The sequence below is a fragment of the Trachemys scripta genome, chromosome 19 (genome assembly GCF_013100865.1).
Source record: "Trachemys scripta elegans isolate TJP31775 chromosome 19, CAS_Tse_1.0, whole genome shotgun sequence".
Taxonomy (NCBI): Eukaryota; Metazoa; Chordata; order Testudines; family Emydidae; genus Trachemys; species Trachemys scripta.
Window position 1 is genome coordinate 14514073 of NC_048316.1, and position 21269 is coordinate 14535341.

At 53.4% G+C, this 21269-nt stretch overlaps 1 protein-coding gene across 1 annotated transcript in view; it reads right to left on the minus strand.

Moving 5' to 3' along the window:
- Positions 1–417: 417 nt before the first annotated feature.
- VWA5B1 (von Willebrand factor A domain containing 5B1) overlaps positions 418–21269 on the minus strand; it is a 70625-nt gene continuing 49773 nt past the window's right edge. The window contains exons 15-22 of the mRNA XM_034753650.1: positions 18503–18725; positions 15159–15476; positions 11236–11373; positions 9579–9713; positions 4898–4972; positions 4143–4212; positions 2496–2619; positions 418–2018 (exon numbers count right to left, since the gene is read on the minus strand). Of these exons, the coding sequence (XP_034609541.1) occupies positions 1251–2018; positions 2496–2619; positions 4143–4212; positions 4898–4972; positions 9579–9713; positions 11236–11373; positions 15159–15476; positions 18503–18725 (1851 nt within the window). The 3' untranslated portion in view covers positions 418–1250. The remainder of the gene's footprint in view (positions 2019–2495; positions 2620–4142; positions 4213–4897; positions 4973–9578; positions 9714–11235; positions 11374–15158; positions 15477–18502; positions 18726–21269) is intronic.

Consider the following 21269-nt stretch of genomic DNA (forward strand, 5'->3'; position numbering starts at 1 on the left):
TTGCATGAGGGTCAGAAAATCTAAGTGTAAGAACGCTCGCTTCAAAGCCACTGGGCAAAGTGGCACAGGCTTGAACACGTGGATACAATGCAGGCCTAGACCTTCTGGTTTAGATCAAATGTAATATCAGTCTAATCCCAGGAGGCCTGCCTTCTAGCGGGAATGTACTCAATGCACTGATGGGGACTGAAAAGCTTTAACTGCTCTAATCCATTCTACTAGCTCTGCTACACTGGGCCTGAAAGTGCCTGGGGAATAGATTTGCTTTAATCCACCTCCTGCATTCCTCCGGCTGCTTGCTGGCTGTGCAGTCTGGCCCCAGCCTACCCCCACTCTGCATGCAAAAGATTCTAGGGCACATTGTCCGCGGTGAACCAACCTGTAAGACAGCCTGGCCTTGGTTCCAGGACAATCCAAAGAAGCCTAAGGGAGTTATGCACCCAGTTGGGATTACAATAGGATTTGGGTGTTTATAGCCTGTAGGCGCCTTTGAAAATCCCAGTCCAACTCCACAGCTATAGAGAATGAGTGATCTGGGAGGACCTGGCAATTCACTCCATTGTTTTCCCCATCCCCAGTGTTGCTTTTCCATCTTAAACTGCTTGGCCGCAGTCTGGATTTCCAGTAACCTTGACCCATGAGGCAGAGTGGCTGCTCGAACACCAATCCCTGAGACAAGAGACACATGTTAATCTTCACGATAACGCAGTCTAGATGGAGACCGGGGAATGATGAATCATGGCTGGAAATGCTCTGGGTGAAAAGATGAGCGTTGGATTGATGGTGACTGGGTGAAAAGGGAAGAGCTTGGCTGGATGGCGAAGCGTGAAGGATGAGATGAAGATTTGGGATTCTCTTTCTGGGACTGGTGCTGGGGATCAGATGAAGCCCAGCCTGAAGGGAAGGAGGTGCCTAGTACCTCGTCTACCTGGAGATGCTATTCCTAGTCACAGAAATGAATAATCCTTTCGTTTAGATATTGGCCTTAATAACCTCCCGCAGCAGTGAGTGCTACAGGTGAATCATACCCTGCTTATACAATAAGAAGAAGAAGAATTGTTTAGTGCTGGGGTTTGAATGACCTTGGTTGTTTTCTGGCCCGCAGAAAGGCTTGTCCTAATAACGGTGCATGGCATGGCACGGCAGTGGTGGAGCTCAGCTGTTAGACCATGTTTCTTAAGGACCAGTCCCTGTACCCCAGAGGCTGTCTCAGCTGACTGCCTGACTCCCCCCTTTTGCACTCCCCCTTCCTACACGTTGTTGGGGTTGTAGCACAACAAGTTGAACTCGAGGTTCTCGTCCCAGTGCCTGAGCAAAACAAACAGCTGCCGGGCTGCGGCCTTGACGGTCCCCAGGCTCCGGCCCTCCGGGAACTCCTGCTCACTCAGCCACATGCTGGCCTTGCCGGCCACCAGTTCCCACTCGATGAAGTAGGAGGCGGAGCTGTGCTCCAGCCAGGCCAGGGCGACTGCTGTGGCCCAGAGCATCCCCTCTGGCTCAGCCCACTGATGCAGCTCGATGTCAAAGAGCAGGGACTGCAGCTCGGAGCTGTCCGACTCCGAGCCTCTGCCGCTGTCGCTCTGCGGCTCCCGCGGGGACTGGGTGCTCTCAGGGGAGGAGAAGCGGCGGATGGTGATGGCAGGGGGTGAGAGTTCGTTCTCAGCTTTCAGGGCCTTTGAGAGGCTTTCCACTGCGCTGCCAGAGAAGTGGCGAGGCCGGCCTGCGTCTCCCGTAGCCTCTCCATGGCCGTTCAGCGCTGCACTGGGAGTGACGTCGCTGTCTGAGGAGCTCTCTCTGGGAACGTCGTTCGGTGCCAGCAGCTGCCGGCTGCATCCAGGGCTCTTGGGCTCCTGAGGCGGGCCTGACTTCTTAGTGTTGTAGGAGCTGGCGGAGGGGCTAAGAGCCATCCGGTGGCAGGTGAACGGAGACGTCCACTTCAGCTTCTCCATGGGAATGCTGATTGCGTGGCAGAACGCCGGGTTCAGCAGGAAGGCACCGCAGGCCAACTGCAGAGACACCTGTGGAGAGGGATAACAACACTTCCTTAGGGAGGCGCTGAAGTAAGGCCCTGGGGACGAGCGCATTCTGTGTGCACAGCCAGGGCTTTGGAGTAACCTACCCACCAAGAATCCACCCCATGGGCGCTTGACAGGAGAGGCACCAGCTGGGCCCTTGTGCCCCCAAAGTAGGGGGGTCCCCTCCACAGTTTTGGGTCCAAAAGGTTGCTGGGGGGAGAGGTGGCCCCAGCTGGGCCATATTTTACCCCTTTTCCCCCAGTGCAGTGGTCTCTGCTTTGGCCTCTTCAGTTTTGGGAAGTTTTCCAGCCCAACTGGGGGATTTGGGGATGGGAATTGGGTGTCTGCTGATCAGAACTCAAGCTAACACACATGTATGTGTGGTGTGGCTGTGTGTGTGCATGGTGATATGCCAGAAGAGCCCCCACCACCTCCCATCATCCCAGTGACATGAGCCTGAGGTCTGGTTTGGTTGCTTACCAGGGGTAGGTAGTCAATGTTTTCATTGCTGCTCTCGGAGCTGGGTTCATTCACTCGACTTGGGGATTTACTCATGAAGCCTTTGGCTGCTCGAGTCAGCAGTCTCGTTTTATGAAGGGTCAATCTGCGTCAGGACAGACATAACAAAGGAGGCATTTACATACCTGCCCCTCAGACCCATTGCCTCCCACTAACCAATCACCTCTCAGCATTCCCAGTAACTGACACACCACGCCCTACACTAAGTCATGTGGTAGCGCAGCTGTCAGAGAAACATATGCTCGGTCTGGCTGCGAGACATCAATTCAACTGGCTTCCCCTACAAGAGACACAACCCCCTCTCCCCTTTCTCTTCTGCACTGGATGGTCACGCTGCCTTGCCTCTGGTATGGGAAATTCTCCCCACCCTGCACAGATAAGTCTCCTCAAGCTAGCATATGCCCATAGGAAGGCAAATTCCATCCAGGATTGTCTCCTGTTAGACTCTCCAAAAGATCAGACTGGGAGGGGACATTCTGAGGACCATCATTTCCGAGTGGCCCAGAAGCTAATGCTTCAGCTTGTCAAAAACATGGGAACCCTGATCCTTTTCTTGTCACTTTCTGGATGAGCCATGTGACTCAGGGACTCTGGCAGGGGTTTCCAAGGACCGGAGTCAGGGAGGTAGCCAGAGGAGAACATGAGGAGTCTGTAGGTAGGTGGGGAGGAGAGGGGGCATTTTGTCTTGATCCCTCATCTCTTAACGTCATTAGAAAAGGGAAAAATTTAGAATAATTTTTTGGTCAAAATGCCTAAGTGACTTAGGAGCCTCTGTCCCCTTGGATTTCAATAGGCCTAGACAAGCACAATTTCTCCATACCAGATGACATGGAGATATCCCCACCCTTCCCTCCCTGGATGCCTCAGGGACATGGTAGTAGGCTAGAGAATCTTTCACCACTAAGTCTCTGCAGCTAGCTAGACAGCGACTGCAAAATGTTCCCATCTTTTGTCTGGTCACTGGTCAACGTCCCATGAATTTGGGGATCTGTGGGCAGGTGTCCACACCACACTTGGCACTACTCACCCCTCTCAGCAGAGAGACCCAGGCCAACTCCCCTCACTGGTGGCCCTTCCGAGTTGGAGTTAGGGAGAGCTTGTCTTGCTGCTGCCATGTGATGCCTGTGTCTAGACTAGCACCTACACAGACCAAATCCTCCTCGCAGTTACACCACTGGTTTCAACAGGCTGCATCACTGGCCCAGTGGCCCAGTACTTCCCTTCCTTTTACAAGCACCAAATTTGCACGATACATTTAAAATGAAGAATAAAAAAAGAGGCAGTTTGGTTGGCTGTTTGCTAATCGTCGGGCTCACCTTGTTGGCTGATTGTCACTAAGCCTGGCTCACAAGCTATCTGCCTGGCCCAGTAAACCAGCCAACGAGTGTCACAGTATCAAAGCAAGAGTGAGCTGCAGAAATTCCCTTTACCAAACCCCCTTTCTACAGTGTAACCAGCTGCCCATCTGCCTGATGTGGACACCCCCCCAAACAGCCTACAGGCTTTCCCTCATGTGGGCCCCTTTTGTCAAACCCACAGCCAGGAGAAAACACGGAGCAGTGGAATACTCCATCTCATTGAGTCAGAGAATGCTCTGCTGCCCCTTACCTGGCAGAAAAAAGGGTATCAATGGACTTCTGGGAGTGAGCAGAGGAAGCAGACGGACTCTGCAGCGGAGCTGGGGAGAAATACAAAGCCAAGGTGAGGAAACATCTGGCATTAAGGAAATGTTAATCAGGGCATGCTGGCTGGAAGCTGGGCTTCTGGGTTCTATTCCTGGCTTTGATACTAAATTGCTTTGTGACCTTGGAGAAGTTACTTCATCTCGCTCTGCCTCTGTTTCCCCTTGTGTCTAATGGAGAGAATGATACTTATCCACCACTCGAAAAAATGTTGAGATGTTCATATGAAAGGCTATCTGGGAGATGCTGGGTGCTTAGCACCTCTAGAAATCAGAGCACTGATTGAGCTGCCTAAATATGGATTTAGGTCTCTAATTTTAGGCACCAGTGTTTAAAAAATGATGGCCAAAGTAGTTCTAAATAATTCAGTTAAGAGCCCAAATCACCAGTCAAAGTCATGGGCAGGCACCAGATTTAAAATGCAATAGCTGAAAATCATTTTCTCAGGCCCGGAGCTGCCGACACCTGACTTCAGAAGTCTGAGCTCTCTCACCAACCCCTGGCTCAGCACAGAAAGATGTTGCCCTGCCATTGGCTGTGGCCAGCGGTGGCAGGAGAAGCACAAAACCCTGAACTTAGATCCTGGCAGGTTTAAAAAATGTTCAACTCAACTTGAAACCTCAGTCGGATGAAGTAGTGCCACGGTGACCTTGAGAAATCCTGGGCATGTCTTGCTCTTACCTTCCGGGACACTGTAGCGCTCCCAGCCGGAAGAGGCAGGTGTACTGCCGGGCGACAGGCTGTTCTCATCTGCATCTGCAACAGCAGAAGCACAATGGCCACATCACCCTTCTCCACATCATTACCACGTGTCAGCATCACCCTGGCCTCAGAGTGAGGGTCACAACCCGGCCCCCTTGCCGTCAGCATGACCATCATCCTCCATAACAGCCAGCACTGCCTGTCTGCTAGCTTGTTCGTCACCCTTGGCACCACAACAGACTACCATCTCCCTCCTCCTCCTGGTTACCATGGCTTGGCCAGACTTCCGCTGGTGTACGCTGGGTAGCTGCATTGGTTTCAATGGAGTTCTGCTGATTTACATTAGCTGAGGATGTAGCTACCTTTGACACCGGTCTCCAAATCAAAACCATTGCCATGGCTACACTGAGAGGGAAAGCTCAGGATTACACAGTGTGACAGTTCTGTTAACCACTGTCATGGTTCTGCCTCACTGCCGTGGCACCTCCTGCTGGTCGTTCTGGGAATTAGCGCAGTCTTTTCGCAGGGCGCTCTCCTCTGGAGGTGTCTTGCCTGCCGTCACTTCTGCTCTGGACCCACGTCGCCTCAAGAATCGCGGCATCCTCTTCAGGACAGAGCCTTCCGGCCGTGCCCCATTCTGTTCTCCCCCACCCTTCTGGGGGAGCAGCAGTCCTCTGTCAGCCACTCGCCTCTGTGGCAAACTGAGGCCCTTCACTGGCCACTCCCCTCAGTGGCAAGTCATGGGGGAGACCCAGGCCCACCCACTACTCCGGGTCCCGACCCAGGGACCCTGTAGGTGGCAGCCATGCTCTGTCCGTTTCCACTGTCCCCACCGTCCGTTTCTCTGGGCCACTTTCCCATAGCCCTAGCACATCTGCCCTGTATCTGGGTTTCAGTCTTTCAGCCAGTCAGGCTGGAGCTCCCTCTCACTCCCCTGACCCAGCCCAACACTGCTCTGTCCTGGGTGCTGGCAGTTCCCTCAGCCCTTCAGGGACCCAGTCCCTTCTCCCAGGGCTCCCAAGGGGGAACTGACTCCTCTGCCCTGCAGCTCTCTTTATATATGGGCCTGCTCTGCCCTGATTGGCTGCTCCTTGCAGCCCCTCACTGATTGGCTGCCTGCTGCGCAGCCTCCCCAGGGCTGCTTTTAACTCTGTCTCCACCAGTGTGGGGCAGACACCCCATCACAACCACATTCAGCATCCTTGGGCCCCTCTTCCGCCTTTACCAAACCCTAATCCTGAATAGAGATCACTGCTTCCCAACCCATCAACCCCCGCCAAATCCAGCTCACCCATCACCACTGCATCGTCATCACTATTCGTTCCATGTGCACCTCCACCACATCTACTTTCTCTTCATGGCGCCTGATGGGCTCCTTCAATGGACCTCAGCTCTGCTTAGGACAACCAGAGCTCGAAGGGTGAAGGGGAGGAAATTCCAACCCCAGAAGATGCATTCTAACATGTCTTGGTGGAGCTGGCTGTACCGTCCTACTGAACTGAAAGGCGTGAGCACCAGAGGCTATTTAGCCTTTTAAAAGGAGGCTCCCAAAGGGTCAGACATTGGTGGATTCAGATCTGCAGAGAGACACAGCAATCAGGCTCTCATGACCTTCATTCTAGTCTACTCTAATCCAGGAAGAGAGTGTGGCCTAGAACCTGGAGCAGAGCAGGAGTCATTCCTACTCCCATCTCTACCAATGAGTCACTATTTGACCTTGGGCAAGTCATAAAAATCAGTTTCCTCATCTGTAAAATGGGGACAATCCCGTTTTCCAGAATGCTGTGCGGTTTAAGGTTTGGAAACTGCTCAGGAATGCTGGAATAGAAGGTGCTACAGGAATGCGCATGCCAAGACAGTCTGTATTTTATTCATTCCAGGAAAAAACCTAGAATTTATAAGCCTCAAACTCTGAAATAAACCCAGTGGGTTTTGAGAAATGTGATTTATCTGAGCCCGTAAAGAAAATGGGAAGCAAGTTACAGCATCATCAGACATGTTATTGGCTGCACCTGGTTGGCTTTTTTAATTTCTTTTAATGGTGTTTTTCTCTCTTTTAGCCAGAGATTTCCTCCTCTCTCTCTTGCTCTCGGTGATGGGAAACTTTCAGTGTCTCAGAACTGTTTAGTATCCAAGCCGTTGTGCTCATCCTCCCAATGCAACCCGTATCTCCCCCGTGCTGCCAGGGAACCTGGAGTACACACTGGGACAGCGCTAATAATCAAGTGCTGATAACTGTGCTTTTCAGGTCCAATTCCCCTGAGAAGCTGGGTAGGTCAGAAAGAAGCTGTCATGCCCACTGGATTATTTAGCAAGTCTAACAATGAGTGGTGCCAAGGTCTAATCTTTAGGGAGTGCAGGAGGCATGGAGCTGAACCTAGAGCAAACAAGGGGTGGTGTGGCAAATTTCTGAAGCCTTTATGGAGGGGCCAAAACCTCGTCAAAGTACAACTCTGAACAGTGGGCATACTGGGATACTGAGGCATCCAGTATCAAGGCACTGGGCAGGGAATGGGCTGGACTCAGCTACAGTCATTATGGAAGGGTCTTTCATTGATAAGATGTGGGGGTGCGAGCTAGGAGAAGCGACAACCCAATTTTAAAGACCATCAACCTCAGGCTGTGGAACTCACTACCACAGGAAATTGTGGAAGCAAATCCTGCAGTAACATTCAGCAAGGATTAGGTGTTTAATTGTACGATTCCAAATAGCATCTGTGGGTCCCTCTAGCTAGGGCAGAAATGACTAGAGATGACAATCCTCACAGTTCAAAGAATAAATAGATCATTAGTAGGGGTCAGGGAGAATCCTCCTCCTCCACAGTGGTAGAGGATTGCACAATTTGGTGCATTGTGAGGAGGTTATACCCTCCTCTGGACCACCTGGTATTGCCCGGGGCCACAGAGAAGATACAGGATTAGATGGACCATTGGTCTGTTCTAGCTTGGCAGATCCGATGTACCTGTGTATACACGTGTCAATCAGTGGAGTGTAATTGATGCGAATAACTTGAACTGTTTTCTCCACTGACTTCAATAAAGCTAAGCCTATTTCCGTAGCTAAGGATCCAGCCTGCCTGTTGTTTGTATTTATTGTTATGTTTCAATACATATAAGAGGAGCTGGCAAGTGGCCACTCTTCCCTTCCAGGGGCTGATCATAGAAACGCCTGCATTACAACATAACAACATCTGGATGTAGAGCTAGTTCAAAACATTATTGTGCGACCCCCTAGACAAGCCCTCTGCAGAGACCTAGCTCAGCTGATTCTAGATATATTCAGAGAGAGAAAACATATTTTTCAGCACAGTTACTTTCCAAACAATCATGAATTCCAGCTCTCTCCTTGTCCCTGAAGGAGAAGATCATTTTAATTCAGCAGCAGTCATGACTGCGTGAGACAAAGTCCAACCTAACTTATCTTCATTAGTAGGCGATTTACAGAGACAGTCAAGTGTCTGAAGTCCCCATGTCTCTAATTACAGCAGGCTCAGCCCCTCGTGTCCCCTGTGTTGTGCTGCCAGTTAACCTCAGAGCGTCAGCAAGAGTTACTTCTCGTGATCTGAGCGTTTCAGAATAAGTTCTTTTATAGATGCCCTGTTTCAAGAGATGGATTCCAGCCAGAAACATGGTTTGCTGGCCAGACCACATGCTCTTCTCCTCATCAGACCTTTCATATGGCAGTAGCTGGGTATATTCCTTTCCAAAGAGCGGTCATCTTGGCCATAGGAAAGACAGAGACAATTCTATAGCAGATACAGGTGTGATACAGGAGGGTCAGGGAGAAGTGGAGAGGGGAAGTATATAAGCCCTAGGCTAATTAAGGCGTGGTTCCCTGTAGACTAGGGAGGGTTGCTACAGGTTAATTGGAGCACCTGTAGTCAATGAAGGCCCTGTTAGCAACCTAATAAACCCCCCTGCTTCAGGCAGTCAGGGGAGAAGGAGGAAGGAGAGAGGACTGGAGCTTGGAGGTGTGCTGTGAGACTTGGAAGATCAGAAAACTGGAGTAAGGGAGACCCTCCCCCAGCGTTTAAGGACCGAAGGTACCCCACCCAAGGGGGAAGAGGGTAAGAACCTGCAGGGGTTGAGAGGGACTGGGGCTCAGAGTAAGGAGCAAACCCAGACCCCTCCCCTGCTTCCCTCTTTTACCACCTTCCTGGGCCACTAGTGGGGCCCTCAGTGCCCCAAGAGCAGGGACAAGGGATGGCATCTTTGCCCCACACCAAGAAAAGCGCAGGACCCACCATACTACATCGGCCATCTTGTCACATGGGGCATAGCCTAGATGGACTGCTTTCATCTACCCTGGAGCTGGCCAGGGAATTGTAACTCCGGGTTTGGGGCTGTTGGCCTGGTGCTGCTCAGATTACAGATTCCTGAGGTGAAATCCTTGCCCGATTGCAGTAAATGGCAAAACTCCCACTGGCTTCACTAGGGTTGGGATTTCATCCTGAAAATGTTGCCATTGCTTACAGGTGTTAAACTCTGCTGTTACTGCCCTTCAAGAAACAGGCAGCAGATCTAAACAAAAGCCAGACCAAGAAAACTGACCAGAGGCAAAAAATGGAGAGGGCTGACAGCATGTGTCAGTGCATAGATCATACCCACGGGTTCTAATCACTGATTACAGGACTGAGCCCCAGAAGGGCTGCAATCTTACTCATGCCGTAAAATCCATCGTCTGCGCCATCCTGGCCGCAAGTCGACTGGGTGCGTCCGAGTCCGACGGAGAAGACTCGGTGCCTTCTGCTTCCTGAACTTGAGCTCCGCTGGCCACCTTGTTTGGATGCTGGCCCTTGGGGTGAACAAAGGGAATTCACAGCATTACCGTTCCCAATGGACAGACAAACACAATGCCAATCAAGTGAGTTGGGTGAAATCAGTCACTTCATGGCATTCAAGCCTAGCAGTGGCACCCTCCTTCGCCCTGGGACCGGCTACTGTACTCCTGTCTGGCCCTAGGGACTCCTTCCTCATCAGTAGGCCGCTCTGTGGCGCTCACTCTATGCTAAGAGCCTGGAGCCCTCTGAGAGCCCACCACTCCCCTAACTGGCCACAGGCTCTCGAGAGGTACGTTCATCACACTCCTGCTCGCCAACCAAGCACATCCCCTTTCCTGCTGCAACGACCCCTTTGTCATAGGCTGCAGGCCTTCAGAACAGCCCAGGCTGAGAGACCCCTTGTAGCGGGGTGGTCACCCACTCCTGCCTGGGAAGGGTTAAAGCCAGCCCTGCAGAGGGTTGGGGCTGTGGAAGGAAAGACTCGGGCTGATTGGGGAAACAGCCGCAGCTGGGCCACGGCCCAATCAGGCCCCAGCTGGCCTGTATAAAGAGGCTGGGAACCAGGAGCTCAGCAGTCTCTCTCTGCAGTCAGAGAGAGAAGGGCCTGGCTGCAGGGAGCTTGAGACAGGGTACCTGAGTGGAGCAGGGCTGGGGAAAGGCAGAGGAGCTGGGGAGCTCCACCCCAGAAAGCCCCAGGTTGCGGCCTAGCATTGGGCCAAAGGTACTGGGGGTTGCAGAGGGCAGCCCAGAGGTAGGCCAAGGTAGCAGGTCCAGTCCCAACCTTGCCAGTGATGAGTGGCTGATACTGCAGTCTGCCCCAGGGAGTGGGGGCTAGTTGGTGACTGGCAGTGGCCTTATTCTGAGGCGAGGTGGGGTTAGTGGGTGGGGGTTCCCCTGGGAGGGGAGACCCAGTGTGTGTGGGCACTGCCAGGGGGCAGCACCCAGAGCAAGGAGAACTGGGGTCCTGGGAGGGACATTGGGGCCAGTAGTGACAAGGCGGATCACCAGCCTGCAGAGGGTGCTTCGGGCTGGATTGAGCTGATTCCCCGGAGTAACCAGCAGGAGGCGCCGCAGGGGTGAGTCCGACCCCTTCACCTCCAGGCCCCAGCTGGCTGTGGTCAGTCAGGACTGCAGGGTGGAGAGGAAAACCCCTGGCCTCCAAGTTGGGCAGACACACCCTTGGGCTCCAATGCTGGAGAGCTCAACCATAGCCCAAGACTAAGAACCTCTGAGGCCAGGATATATGGACACATGAACACCATGGAGACCTGCACTGAAGGAGTAGCTGGAGATCCAGGGCCCAGCTGCCCTGAACCTCACAGAAGAGAATGGATTTGTTATTACTACCTATATTGACAGGCCTGGGTTTTTTTCCCTGCCCAAGCTCTGAGGTGCTGTCAGAACCATGTTTCCCCGGTGACACCCCCAGGCTGGCCCCTTACACTCCTGTGCAATGGGGCTCAGGAGATTGCAGGGAGTGTGGGAGGCATGCCAGCCCCAGCCTAGTAACGACGCTCTGCTGGAGTGTCCTGTTACCTGCATTGGCATATTCGACCACGGTTGGCAGGTAGCCACTGGTGCTCAGGTCCACCGGGACAAAGGCCGTGTACTTGCTGATGACATTGCAGGCTCGGCTGGTTTGGACAGCGTTTACGTGGTACCGCCTCCCAGACCCTGTTGGGTGAGAGATGTCCGGTTACGATTCGTGAGTTTTGTGGGTTCAGTCCCTCTCCCGGGGCCTGGATCACAAAAGCCACCTACACTCCTCAACCTCCTCACTGGCACTCTCAGCAAAGAGACCAAGGACTGAACTGACCATGGGGACTAGCATATCCCTTTGCCCAGAGCTGGTCTCTCTGGGCCAGGATCAAGGCACAGTGGCATGGGGCAGCATGGGGAAATTTCTGTGGCTGCTGCAAGCCATAGTCCTTTTTGGTGGCTGACGAGATAGTGCCATTCTCCAGGGCCAGACACTGCATCGTCCAGAGCTGTCAGTCCAGCCCCCGATCACTGAAGTCACACAAAAAAGAAAGCAAGCCCAATATTACCACCCAGGGAGAAGCACGCCAGGCACTTGGCCAGTTTGGAGCTTCCTCCCAGGTGGACAGAGCTGAGAACAGGGGAACGGCCTAGGGAAAGAAGGAGAGAGATGGCTTTGGTGCGAGGGGCCGTCCATTAGATTCCCCATGCTGCTCATTCTCCCTCCCTCCCCTGGTTTAGTGTCCTAGAAAGCCGTTCTCACTGTGTGCCCTCAAAGACCCCATCCCAGCTTTTATTCAAGAAGCCGGGCAGGTTGTCTGGGAGTGCTGAGTCCGCTTTAGGGAGACTCAATCAAGCTGCCAGCTCTTCTGTACCTTAATACTGAGCCGTAGGGTCTTAACTCAAGGATCCCAGTGATCTGAGGCACTGGGCCCCTTTGAATGGCCCGATGTTTCTTTCTCACTGTAGCACAGATGGGATCCCAGTCAGCGCTTGCTGGATCTGGCCCCAGTTGGTATCAGTGCCTTTCGAAAGCCCTTGAATGTTTCCGAATCCATCCGTACCGCACCACTGGAAAGTGATGCACCGCAATGCATTGCTGTAAAACACCTCTGAGCCCACCAACAAACCAAGCCACCGTGAAACAAACCATCCCCGCTTGGGTCAACAGGCCACGCCTAGAGGTGTCACGCCTCACATGCTTCCAATTAGCAGCCCAACCCAGCTTCAGCTGTGCTCCTCTGATGGGGTGTGTACCCCACACAGCAATGAAAAGGTTAATGTGGACCCGAGAGCTAATATGTTACCTGGATAGTGTGGGGGGAAGGGATGGCCCAGGCTTAATTAAAGATGAAGCCCAGCTGGAGTGGTGACTATAAAGAAGGGAAGTTAAGCTTAGAAGGGGGCTGTAAGGAGGAACTCTGCGATCTCTCTCTGGGACTAGAGCAGTGATACTCAGACCACTGCAGTTCAGGAGTCGAATTAGCGATAAGCCCCAAAAAGCCCCAGTCGTGTGGATTCATTGTTTCATTTACAATACATTCTAGTCAGATTTAAACAGGGGAAATATTTTGCTTTTTATATACATATATAATAGTCTCAAGGCAACTAAGTTAATAACTTAGTGCAAGTTGATAACTTAATTGGTTAATAACATAGTAAAAGCGCCCGGTGTTTTAATAGCATATGCTGCGAAGAGCTGTCGGAGACACATTGAAAAGCAGCATGAGTATCACTGGACTAGCCAGTGGAGCGGTTGGGAAGGTCAAGGAGGACGCTCAGGGGAAGAGCTGACACTGGGATCCTCTTGTGAGCAGACAAGTCTGGCAGAGGCCAGGAGAGAGTAGGCGCACGCTCTGGTGATGAGTCCTGATATCAGGGCAGGATCTGGAGCCCTGGGAGGCATTTCACTGAGGAGCTGTGGAAGGTTAAGCCCACGGAGAGCAGAAGTTGGGTTAAGTTGTACTTTTGGTTTGGGATTTCTGGGGGGATTCCAGGGGACAGCCATGCGAGTCCTGGCCCTGAAAGCAGGGTGAACTTCGGGGGGCAGTGGGAGAGACCAGCTGACCAGCTGCAGTCGGTAGAAAGCCCAGGGAGGCAGCAGCAGCAAAGTGTCTGCAGAGCAGCTCTTGACAGCTGATTACAGGGCCCCGGACTAGAGCCAAGTGTAATGGTGGGGCCTGGGTTCCCCTACCCATCACTGGGAAGGTGGTGTGCATCCCTGGATAATACAGGATAAGGAGGTTTGAGAGCCCTGAGACAAAAATGAGGACCACGGGGCCTCCAGTGAAGGCAGAAAACCTTTTGTAAGCGCACTGAAGTTTTAGTTGTTGGACTTTCTGATACCCAGCAGAGATGGGACTAAAGCGTGACCAGGTTGGGGGACGGAGTCACGAGAAGAGGCAGAGCATCGTGGGACCAGAGTGACCAACAGGAGGGGGCGCTAGAGAGAGAAGAGCTGCTATGCCAGCCGCAACCCAGCGCACCCACAGAGAGTCAACTCTTCAGTCGCTGCCCATGCATACCCAGCTCCCATCTAAATAACAGCATCTTCTCCTTTCCTCGTCCGCATGTGTGTCCCTTTCCAGGATTCTCGCTTTGTTTCTTAATGCGGGCATTTGATTTTACTTCTCCATGGCAATTTCATCCCTGGGCTACTTCAAGAAAGAGATAAAGAACGGAGAGATGCTACCAGCCTGCAGTAGAGGACGTTGCTAGCTGGCAGAGCTCAGTATTGTATGTAGGGTGACCAGACAGCAAATGTGAAAAATTGGGATACGGGGTGGGGGGGTAATAGGAGCCTATATAAGAAAAAGACCCAAAAATCGGGACTGTCCCTATAAAATCAGGACATTTGGTCACCCTAATTGTACGCTGGCTGCTGTGCCGGTGTCCCCACGGCCCTCTCTCCCATCTCACTGGTTCTGGTTCTGCAGTGCCAAAGGCCGCCTCCTTATTAACTCCCGAGGCCCAAATTCATCCCTGGTGTAAGTCCATTGAAATCAGTGGATGCCTTTTTGGTTCATATGTCTTTGGGAGAGTGTGTTTTCAGACCAATTCTGTGCTGAGTTACCGTTCATGCACGTCCCCGGAGTTCAGTGGGTTTGAACCGGAGCAGAATTTGGCTCTCTGCCTCCCACCGATGGATGGGCAAAGAAAAAATAACCCTCCCCAGTCACTGAAGCAACACCCCAAACTCAAACCACAGCCAAACAGGCTCAAATCTGTCGGTTTCCTTTCCCAGCCCACTCATTTTCATGTCAGAGGCCTCTGCACTTCTGTGCCAGAACTGCGAAATAGCAGAAATATCACAAGGGGACTTGCGATCAAGAGATTCCCCAGCCCAGGAGGTTTGGCTAATTCACAGACTTGTTCAGAGACGTGTCCAAACAGCTCCACTAGGAGTGATAATCAGGGTTAGATTTCCTGGTAGAGTCTCAACTTCTAGATACTTCTTTGAACGGAACCGTTTGATGTTCCATTCAAAGCCAGGCCCTGAGAATTGCAACTCCATGGCGGAGGGGGCTGAACAGCAGGTGTTGTGTTATGGTTCTCAAAAGGCCTAAAAGCGTTTGATTTGGGCTCACGACTCAACGTGACTAACCCTCTAAAAATATAACTAGCAGCCCTCTGTGGGAAGCAGGGGAGTGTGGGAGAAGGTGAGAGGGAGAGGAGAAGGAGTGTGCTAACATGCAGTAGGGATATTTAATGAGCAATTAGGTGAGCTGGAGAAAAGCAGAGAGGGCATGAGGCCATCCTTGGGGGACTCTCCTCAGATCATCACATGGAACATCAACACTTGGCCACGGTGCATCTCCACCATGTGACCTTGCGTTAACATGTGATAACACTGAGGGCCAGATCCCCAGCTGCTGTAAATTGGCGTGGTATGATTGAGGCTACTGCAATGGTTTACACCCGCTCTGGGAATCTGGCCCTCCATTCTCACTGAGGCTGGCTGGCCAGGACGCCGGCATTACCGTGTTCGATTTCACATTCCTTCTCGGCCAGCAGCTCGAAATCCCGGATGATGGACTTGGCCGCCAAGTGGTGGAAGGTCTCGTTCCACAGATCCCCTTCGCCGTTCTCACGGCTCTCTCTGTCTTGGAACAGGGGCCGGATGTCAAAGGTGATTTCCCACCGGACAGGCTCGTTACCCCTTAACCCCTTCACCACCGCCTTGCAGATGGCCCTGGGGGAGCGCGGGCACCCCTTGGCGGAGCTGAGATCAAGATCTTGGGGATCCCAGTCTGACGAAGTCTCTGTTTCAAAGGCAAAGGAAGGGTGCTGGGCAGATTCTGCAGGCAAGCAACAGGCACAAAATGAATTAGCATCACAGTGAAGGGCAAGGCTGTCTCCCATCCTCTGCTGTCACTGGTGTGCCAAGGAGCTGCCCAAATGAGGGCCACTTTGACAACATGCCGGAGTAGGAGTTAGAACCCAGGATTGCCTGCAAGGACACTTGGGGTCAAATTCTGCTCCCAGTTACACCCACTGATGTCAGTGGGTTCCTGTATTCTGTATCTGACAGCAAATGACTCACGGTGTGATCTTGGGCAAGCGACTTAACTGCTTGGTGCCTCGGTTTCCCCCTGTGTTAAATGGGGATTATACCAGTTTCCCCGGCCTTTATGAGTCTTCATTCGCGTTTTTAAAGCACTTTGTGATCCTTGGATGAAAGACACGATAGCAGTGCAAATAGGGTTGCCAGGTGTCTGGTTTTCGACCGGCACGCCCGGTCGAAAATGGACTCTGGTGGCTACAGTCAGCACCGCCGACCGGGCCGTTAAAAATCCAGTCGGTGGTGCTACAGGGCTAAGGCAGGCTAGTTCCTACCTGTCCTGGCACTGCGCTAAGCCCAGGAAGCAGCCAGCAGGTCCAGCTCCTAGGCGGGAGGGGGCGGGGGGATCCGCGCACTGCCCCTGCCCCGAGCACTGGCTCTGCACTTCCATTGGCCAGGAACCCAGGCCAATGGGAGCTGGGAGGGCGGTGCCTGCGGGCGAAAGCAGCGCACAGAGCCTCCTGGCCGCCCCACCTAGGAGCCGGACTTGCTGCTGGCCGCTTCCATGGCGCAGCGCGATGCCAGGACAGGTAGGGAGCCTGCGTTAGCCCTGCTGCACTGCTGACCAGGAGCCGCCTGAGGTAAGCCCGCACCTTGACCCTGAGCCCCTGCCCCAGCCTTGAGCCCCCCCCAAACCTGGAGCCCCCTCCTGTACCCCAAACCACACATCCTCAGCCCCATCCCAGAGCCTGCACCACCAGCCCAGAGCCCATACCCCCTCCTACACCCCAACTCCCTGCACCAGCCCGGAGCCCCCTCCCGCACCCCGAATCCCACTTTTCTGGCCCCACCCGAGCCTGCACCCCCAATTACAGCTCTTACCCCCTCCTGCACCCCGAACCCCACATTTCTGGCCCTACCCCAGAGCCTGCACCCCCAATTACAGCTCTCACCCCCTCTCGCACCCCGAACCCCTGCCCCAACCCAGTAAAAGGGGGTGGGGGAGAGCGAGGGAGGGGGAATGTAGTGAGCAGGGGTGGGGCCTCAGAGAAGAGGCGGGGCTAGGGTGTTCAGTTTGTGCGGTTAGAAAGTTGGCAACCCTAAGTGCAAAATAATAATAACAATTAATAATTAACTACATGAAGGAGGGGGATGTCTCTCCTGGAAACGACATATCCCAGCATGCAATGTTCCATCTTCATACAAGTCACCAGTCGTCTTTGCAGACTGCAAAAGAGGAGAGCAGCGGAGGGCTGCCGTGTACAGCACCACGGGGCTGCATCAGGCCAAGTGCGGTTGTAGGCCTGGCCGTTCGTGGGGGAACACAGGAAAGCATTAGCCGCTTTGCAATGCATGCTGGGATACTTGGTGATGCAGACGGGGGCCAGAACATTGCCAAGGGTGATTGACGCTCATCGGGAGCTTTGAAATAAGCTATTGTTCCGGGAGAACAAATGTAAAAGGCTTCACCCACCTTTAATGGGAACAGTGACGCACCTTTCATCCACCTCCCTTATGTTAGGGTTGCCAATTTTGGTTGGACATATTCCTGGAGGTTTCATCGCACAACATGATCTTTAATTAAAGATTACTGTAATTCCTGGAGCCTCCCCAGGACAAGCCTGGAGGGTTGGCAACCCTACCCTGGAGATCACTGCCAACAAACACACAGCCCTGGGAGTCTACGACACACCTGACATAATGGCCACGCCACGGGCGGCCTCCCACGCTGTCATCTCCTTTCTCGGGCTCCCAAGAGCAGGGCTACAAAGGGACTGGTGGGCCGGCTGGGGTACATTGGCATGGCTCCATCAGTGGTCAATGGAATTAGGCTGATTTATTACAGCTGTGGAGCTGGTCCAGCGAGTGAAACAAAGTTTGGTTTACCCCACACAGGCTGTGAAAGGGTTAATATGGGCTTGAGAAGCCAATTAACCAGGCTGGGGGCACCAGGAGGCGGCGCCAGGCCTGATTAGGGATAAAGCCCAGCTGGAGGGGAGCTGGGGTTGTTTTTTGCTGGGGTTTTGTTTTTCCTCATGAAGCGCTGGGGCCTGGGAATGCCCAGCTGGAGAGAGGCGACCCAGAGGAAAGGAGAGGGGGTGTTCCCTTTCTCTGAAGCAGCTACTCCAGGGGTGAGCTGGAAGCCTGACTGGAGACCAGGGTCTTAAGGAACTGGAACCTGCCTGGAGCCCTGAGTGAGGAGAGGAGTTTGCCAGCCCAGACTGTGAGGTTGTTGAATGCCCAGGAGCCTGGACAAGGCATAGGGGCAAACGGTAGAGGATGAGATGTACTTGTGAGGCCAGCTGAGCCCAGCCGGGCAGAAGGTTTGTTTTGTTTACATTTCTGCAGGACTTTAGTAAAGGATAATAAGGGACTAGACTCTGTAAAGTGGTCAGGCTGAAGATTAGGACCCTCTTCTGGCTGGAGTAGGCTTGAGCATTGGCCTGCTAAACCCAGGGTTGTGAGTTCAATCCTTGAGGGGGCCATTTAAGGATCTGGGGCAAAATCAGTACTTGGTCCTGATAGTGAAGGCAGGGGGCTGGACTCGATGACCTTTCAAGGTCCCTTCCAGTTCTAGGAGATAAGAGGGGAAGGGGAACTGAGGCAAGAAGTGGTGCAATTCCATACTCAGCCAGGAGGGGGTGTGTTGGGGGAGCAGTTTTGCCACTGGCCTCTTTACGATTTGATCAATGTTTCCTAATTTGCCTATCCAAGCACCAAGGTGCTATGGTGGGAGGTGCACAGACAGACTGGTTAGAGTGCTAGGCCAGCTGTGCTCCAGAGGTGGACCCTCTTCATAGCAACCTGCTGGATGTCACTTACCCTGATCCCCAGGGCTCCGGCTGCCCGAGGAGGATCTCAGGACAGAGCTGGTCTCTGGCTGACCCAGGCACCTGCCTGGAGCCATGTGCTGGAGACCATCCTGTGGCTGGGGAGTGTCCGCGTCCTGACAAAACGACAGGCAGCTCTGGTGCAGCAGAGAGGGCCTCCTGGCGCCGGTGCCTCGTATCCGTGTGGTGGCGACGTAGGGGCTGGCGGTGAAAGGCTGTGAACAGGGAAAGGTCAGAGTGGGATAGACGGGCATGGACAATGGGTGGGGGTCTTGTTAGGAAAGACACGGGCACAGCAACTGTTAGCGGGGGGGCGTATGATGATAGACCACTGGAAAGAAGAGGTTTGTGTAGGGAACGGATGGATCGATAGGAAGGCGAGATCCTACCACCTACCCACCTGTGTTTGACCCATTCCCTTCTTGACCCAGCTCTCTGATTGGCTCGTCAGACATGCAAAACGCTGACATGTGAAACGGCATCTGTTTACTGAACACAAGCGTTTCACCACCACCACCCCGCAAAGGTCCCTTGATAACCAGCTGGGATTTATTTCTCAGTGCGTGCCCCAGGTGCATTCCCTTGGGGGCTGGAACGAGTCATCGAGGGAGCACCTTCCCCTGACCAGTGGGAGGATAAATGTGGATTTCCTCAATCTGGCTCTTTTAATTACTTCACATGGCAACTAAGAGAAAGACGAAATAGGCAGGCCGGGGCCCAGCTACTTAGTTACGAAGGGAAAACTGAGCGGCGTTCCTCCTCCTTAAAATAGTCCCTTGGGGGTGGGCAGAAAGGGAGAGAAACAGATCCCTGTGTCAGCGACTCTGCTAAGCCTGAAGGCTTGTCTGCAGCGCTTCAGTGTAGACTCTACTAGGTGCTCCACCTCCCCAAGAGGCAGTAGCTAGGTCGACCTAGCGCTGTCTACACTGGGGGCTAAGTTGGCTTAACTATGCCCCTCTGGGGGAGGGGGATTTTTCACGCCTCAGAGCAACATAGGTAAGCCGACTTAATTTTCTAGTGCAGAGCAGGCCTTAGGCGACAGCATTCATATCTTTGTCCAGCATCTCTAAGGCTGGTCTCTGTACGGACACTCCGTTCCTGGGAGCAAGACAGAAATCCTAGTGTTGCAGAAAGATGCCCTGAAGGCCGATATCCTCTGATTCCTCACAGACTGAGCTCCGCACGGCAGTGGCAAGCTTTGCCCTGGCCTCCGGTGCCAATACCTCTGCCCTGACCCGGTGGGGCCCTCTTGAGGGGTTGGGTGGGGCATTCAGTTTCCGTAACCCAGTCAACCCTTGGCCTCTCTTCTCCAACTGCCCACAGGAATGGAGGGGAGTGAGGGCAGAGCAGTTTGGATGGTGGATTTTGGATGATGGGCCCGTCTCCTGTGGATTGGGTGGAGATCACCAAACTCATTTCCAGCTCCCCATGGCTCCTCAATTGTCCAGAGCCCGCTCTGTCTGGGGCGGAGGGAATTCCCTTTCCCCCCCCACTGGGCCTCTTGAGTCCCTGCCCACTGCTTGCTTCTTTCCCATCAAAATCCCTCTAGTACTGCCCCAGCCCTTGGAGGAGGGCTTACTGACTTGTCTGAGCCATGCCAGCCCCATGTAGGGAGACCTGTGACGAAGGGACACTCCCTCCCCCTTGTTCTCCGCTGAGTTTGGCTTCTCCTGATCCCTGAAAATGCCCCTAAGGTGGTAGAACCTAAGCAAGGAGGCATCTGCTGTGAGCTCAGTGGAAAGTCTCTCTCTGGAAGCTACTGCCGGCACGTTTCCACTCGCTCTTCCCCTCCTGAGCCTCTCTCCTTGGAGATCAGGGAAGCGTCTGGGAGTTTAAACCATCCATCCTGATGCGCTGACCTTTCCTTTCCAGTTGTGGTGTGGGCATGGGGGGGAAGGGAGAAGAACTCTGCGTTCACATCTCTGAAAATGTCAAGCTGCCCCCCCCACACCCACAGTGTGAGAGATGGCGCAGAACAAGGCAGCAATTAAAACCAAGCAGAACACACATGTCTAACCCCTGGCTGCGTTCTGACGAGGGCCGATTTCTCCTTGTGGTCTTCTGAACACCATCATCCGCCACAATGCACAGAGACTGGGGCCTGGCCGACCCTAACGGTGCAGACACAAATACCTCGCCAGCCCTACAGCACAGAAGGAATGAAGCATCCACCCTGGCATGTCTGTAATTAACCATCCCTTAGAAACGCCTGGACTTAGTGATGTTCCATGTCCCAGTCTCCTTCTACCCCTGAGGCTGAGAGAATAATTCCTCTCCCGTGTTCTACTCATCTGTTCCCTCCACTCTCTTACTGTCTCTCCATCGCCCCGTTTTTCCTTCCCTCGGCCCCCCTCCCCTCCCTGCCAATCTCTGTAACCTGTGGCAGAGAAGACACAGATCGAAGACCTCAGATACCCTGTTCGGGGTTGTCATGGGAACAGGGATGGAGCAGCAGCTGTTCTTGCTCTGGTCTGCCCAGGCTTGTTGCAGACACTGATTTCGAAGGAGACCATCTCAGGCATGTCAAACACCGGCACGAGCCATTCCAGCCCTTTGCCTGAAAATCGTCATGGGGACTGAATGCCTCTGATTCGCCACGGAAATCACCCTTCAGCTAACCTCACCTTTCCATTTCAGTTTATCATCGCCTCCGAAGGGAAGCGATCGGCCTTCTTGTGGGCTGAACCTCGGACCCTTCCCTCTCAGCATTCCCAGCATATGCCTGGCCTTCTCTTGTAAAAAGTCACTATCCCTGGAGC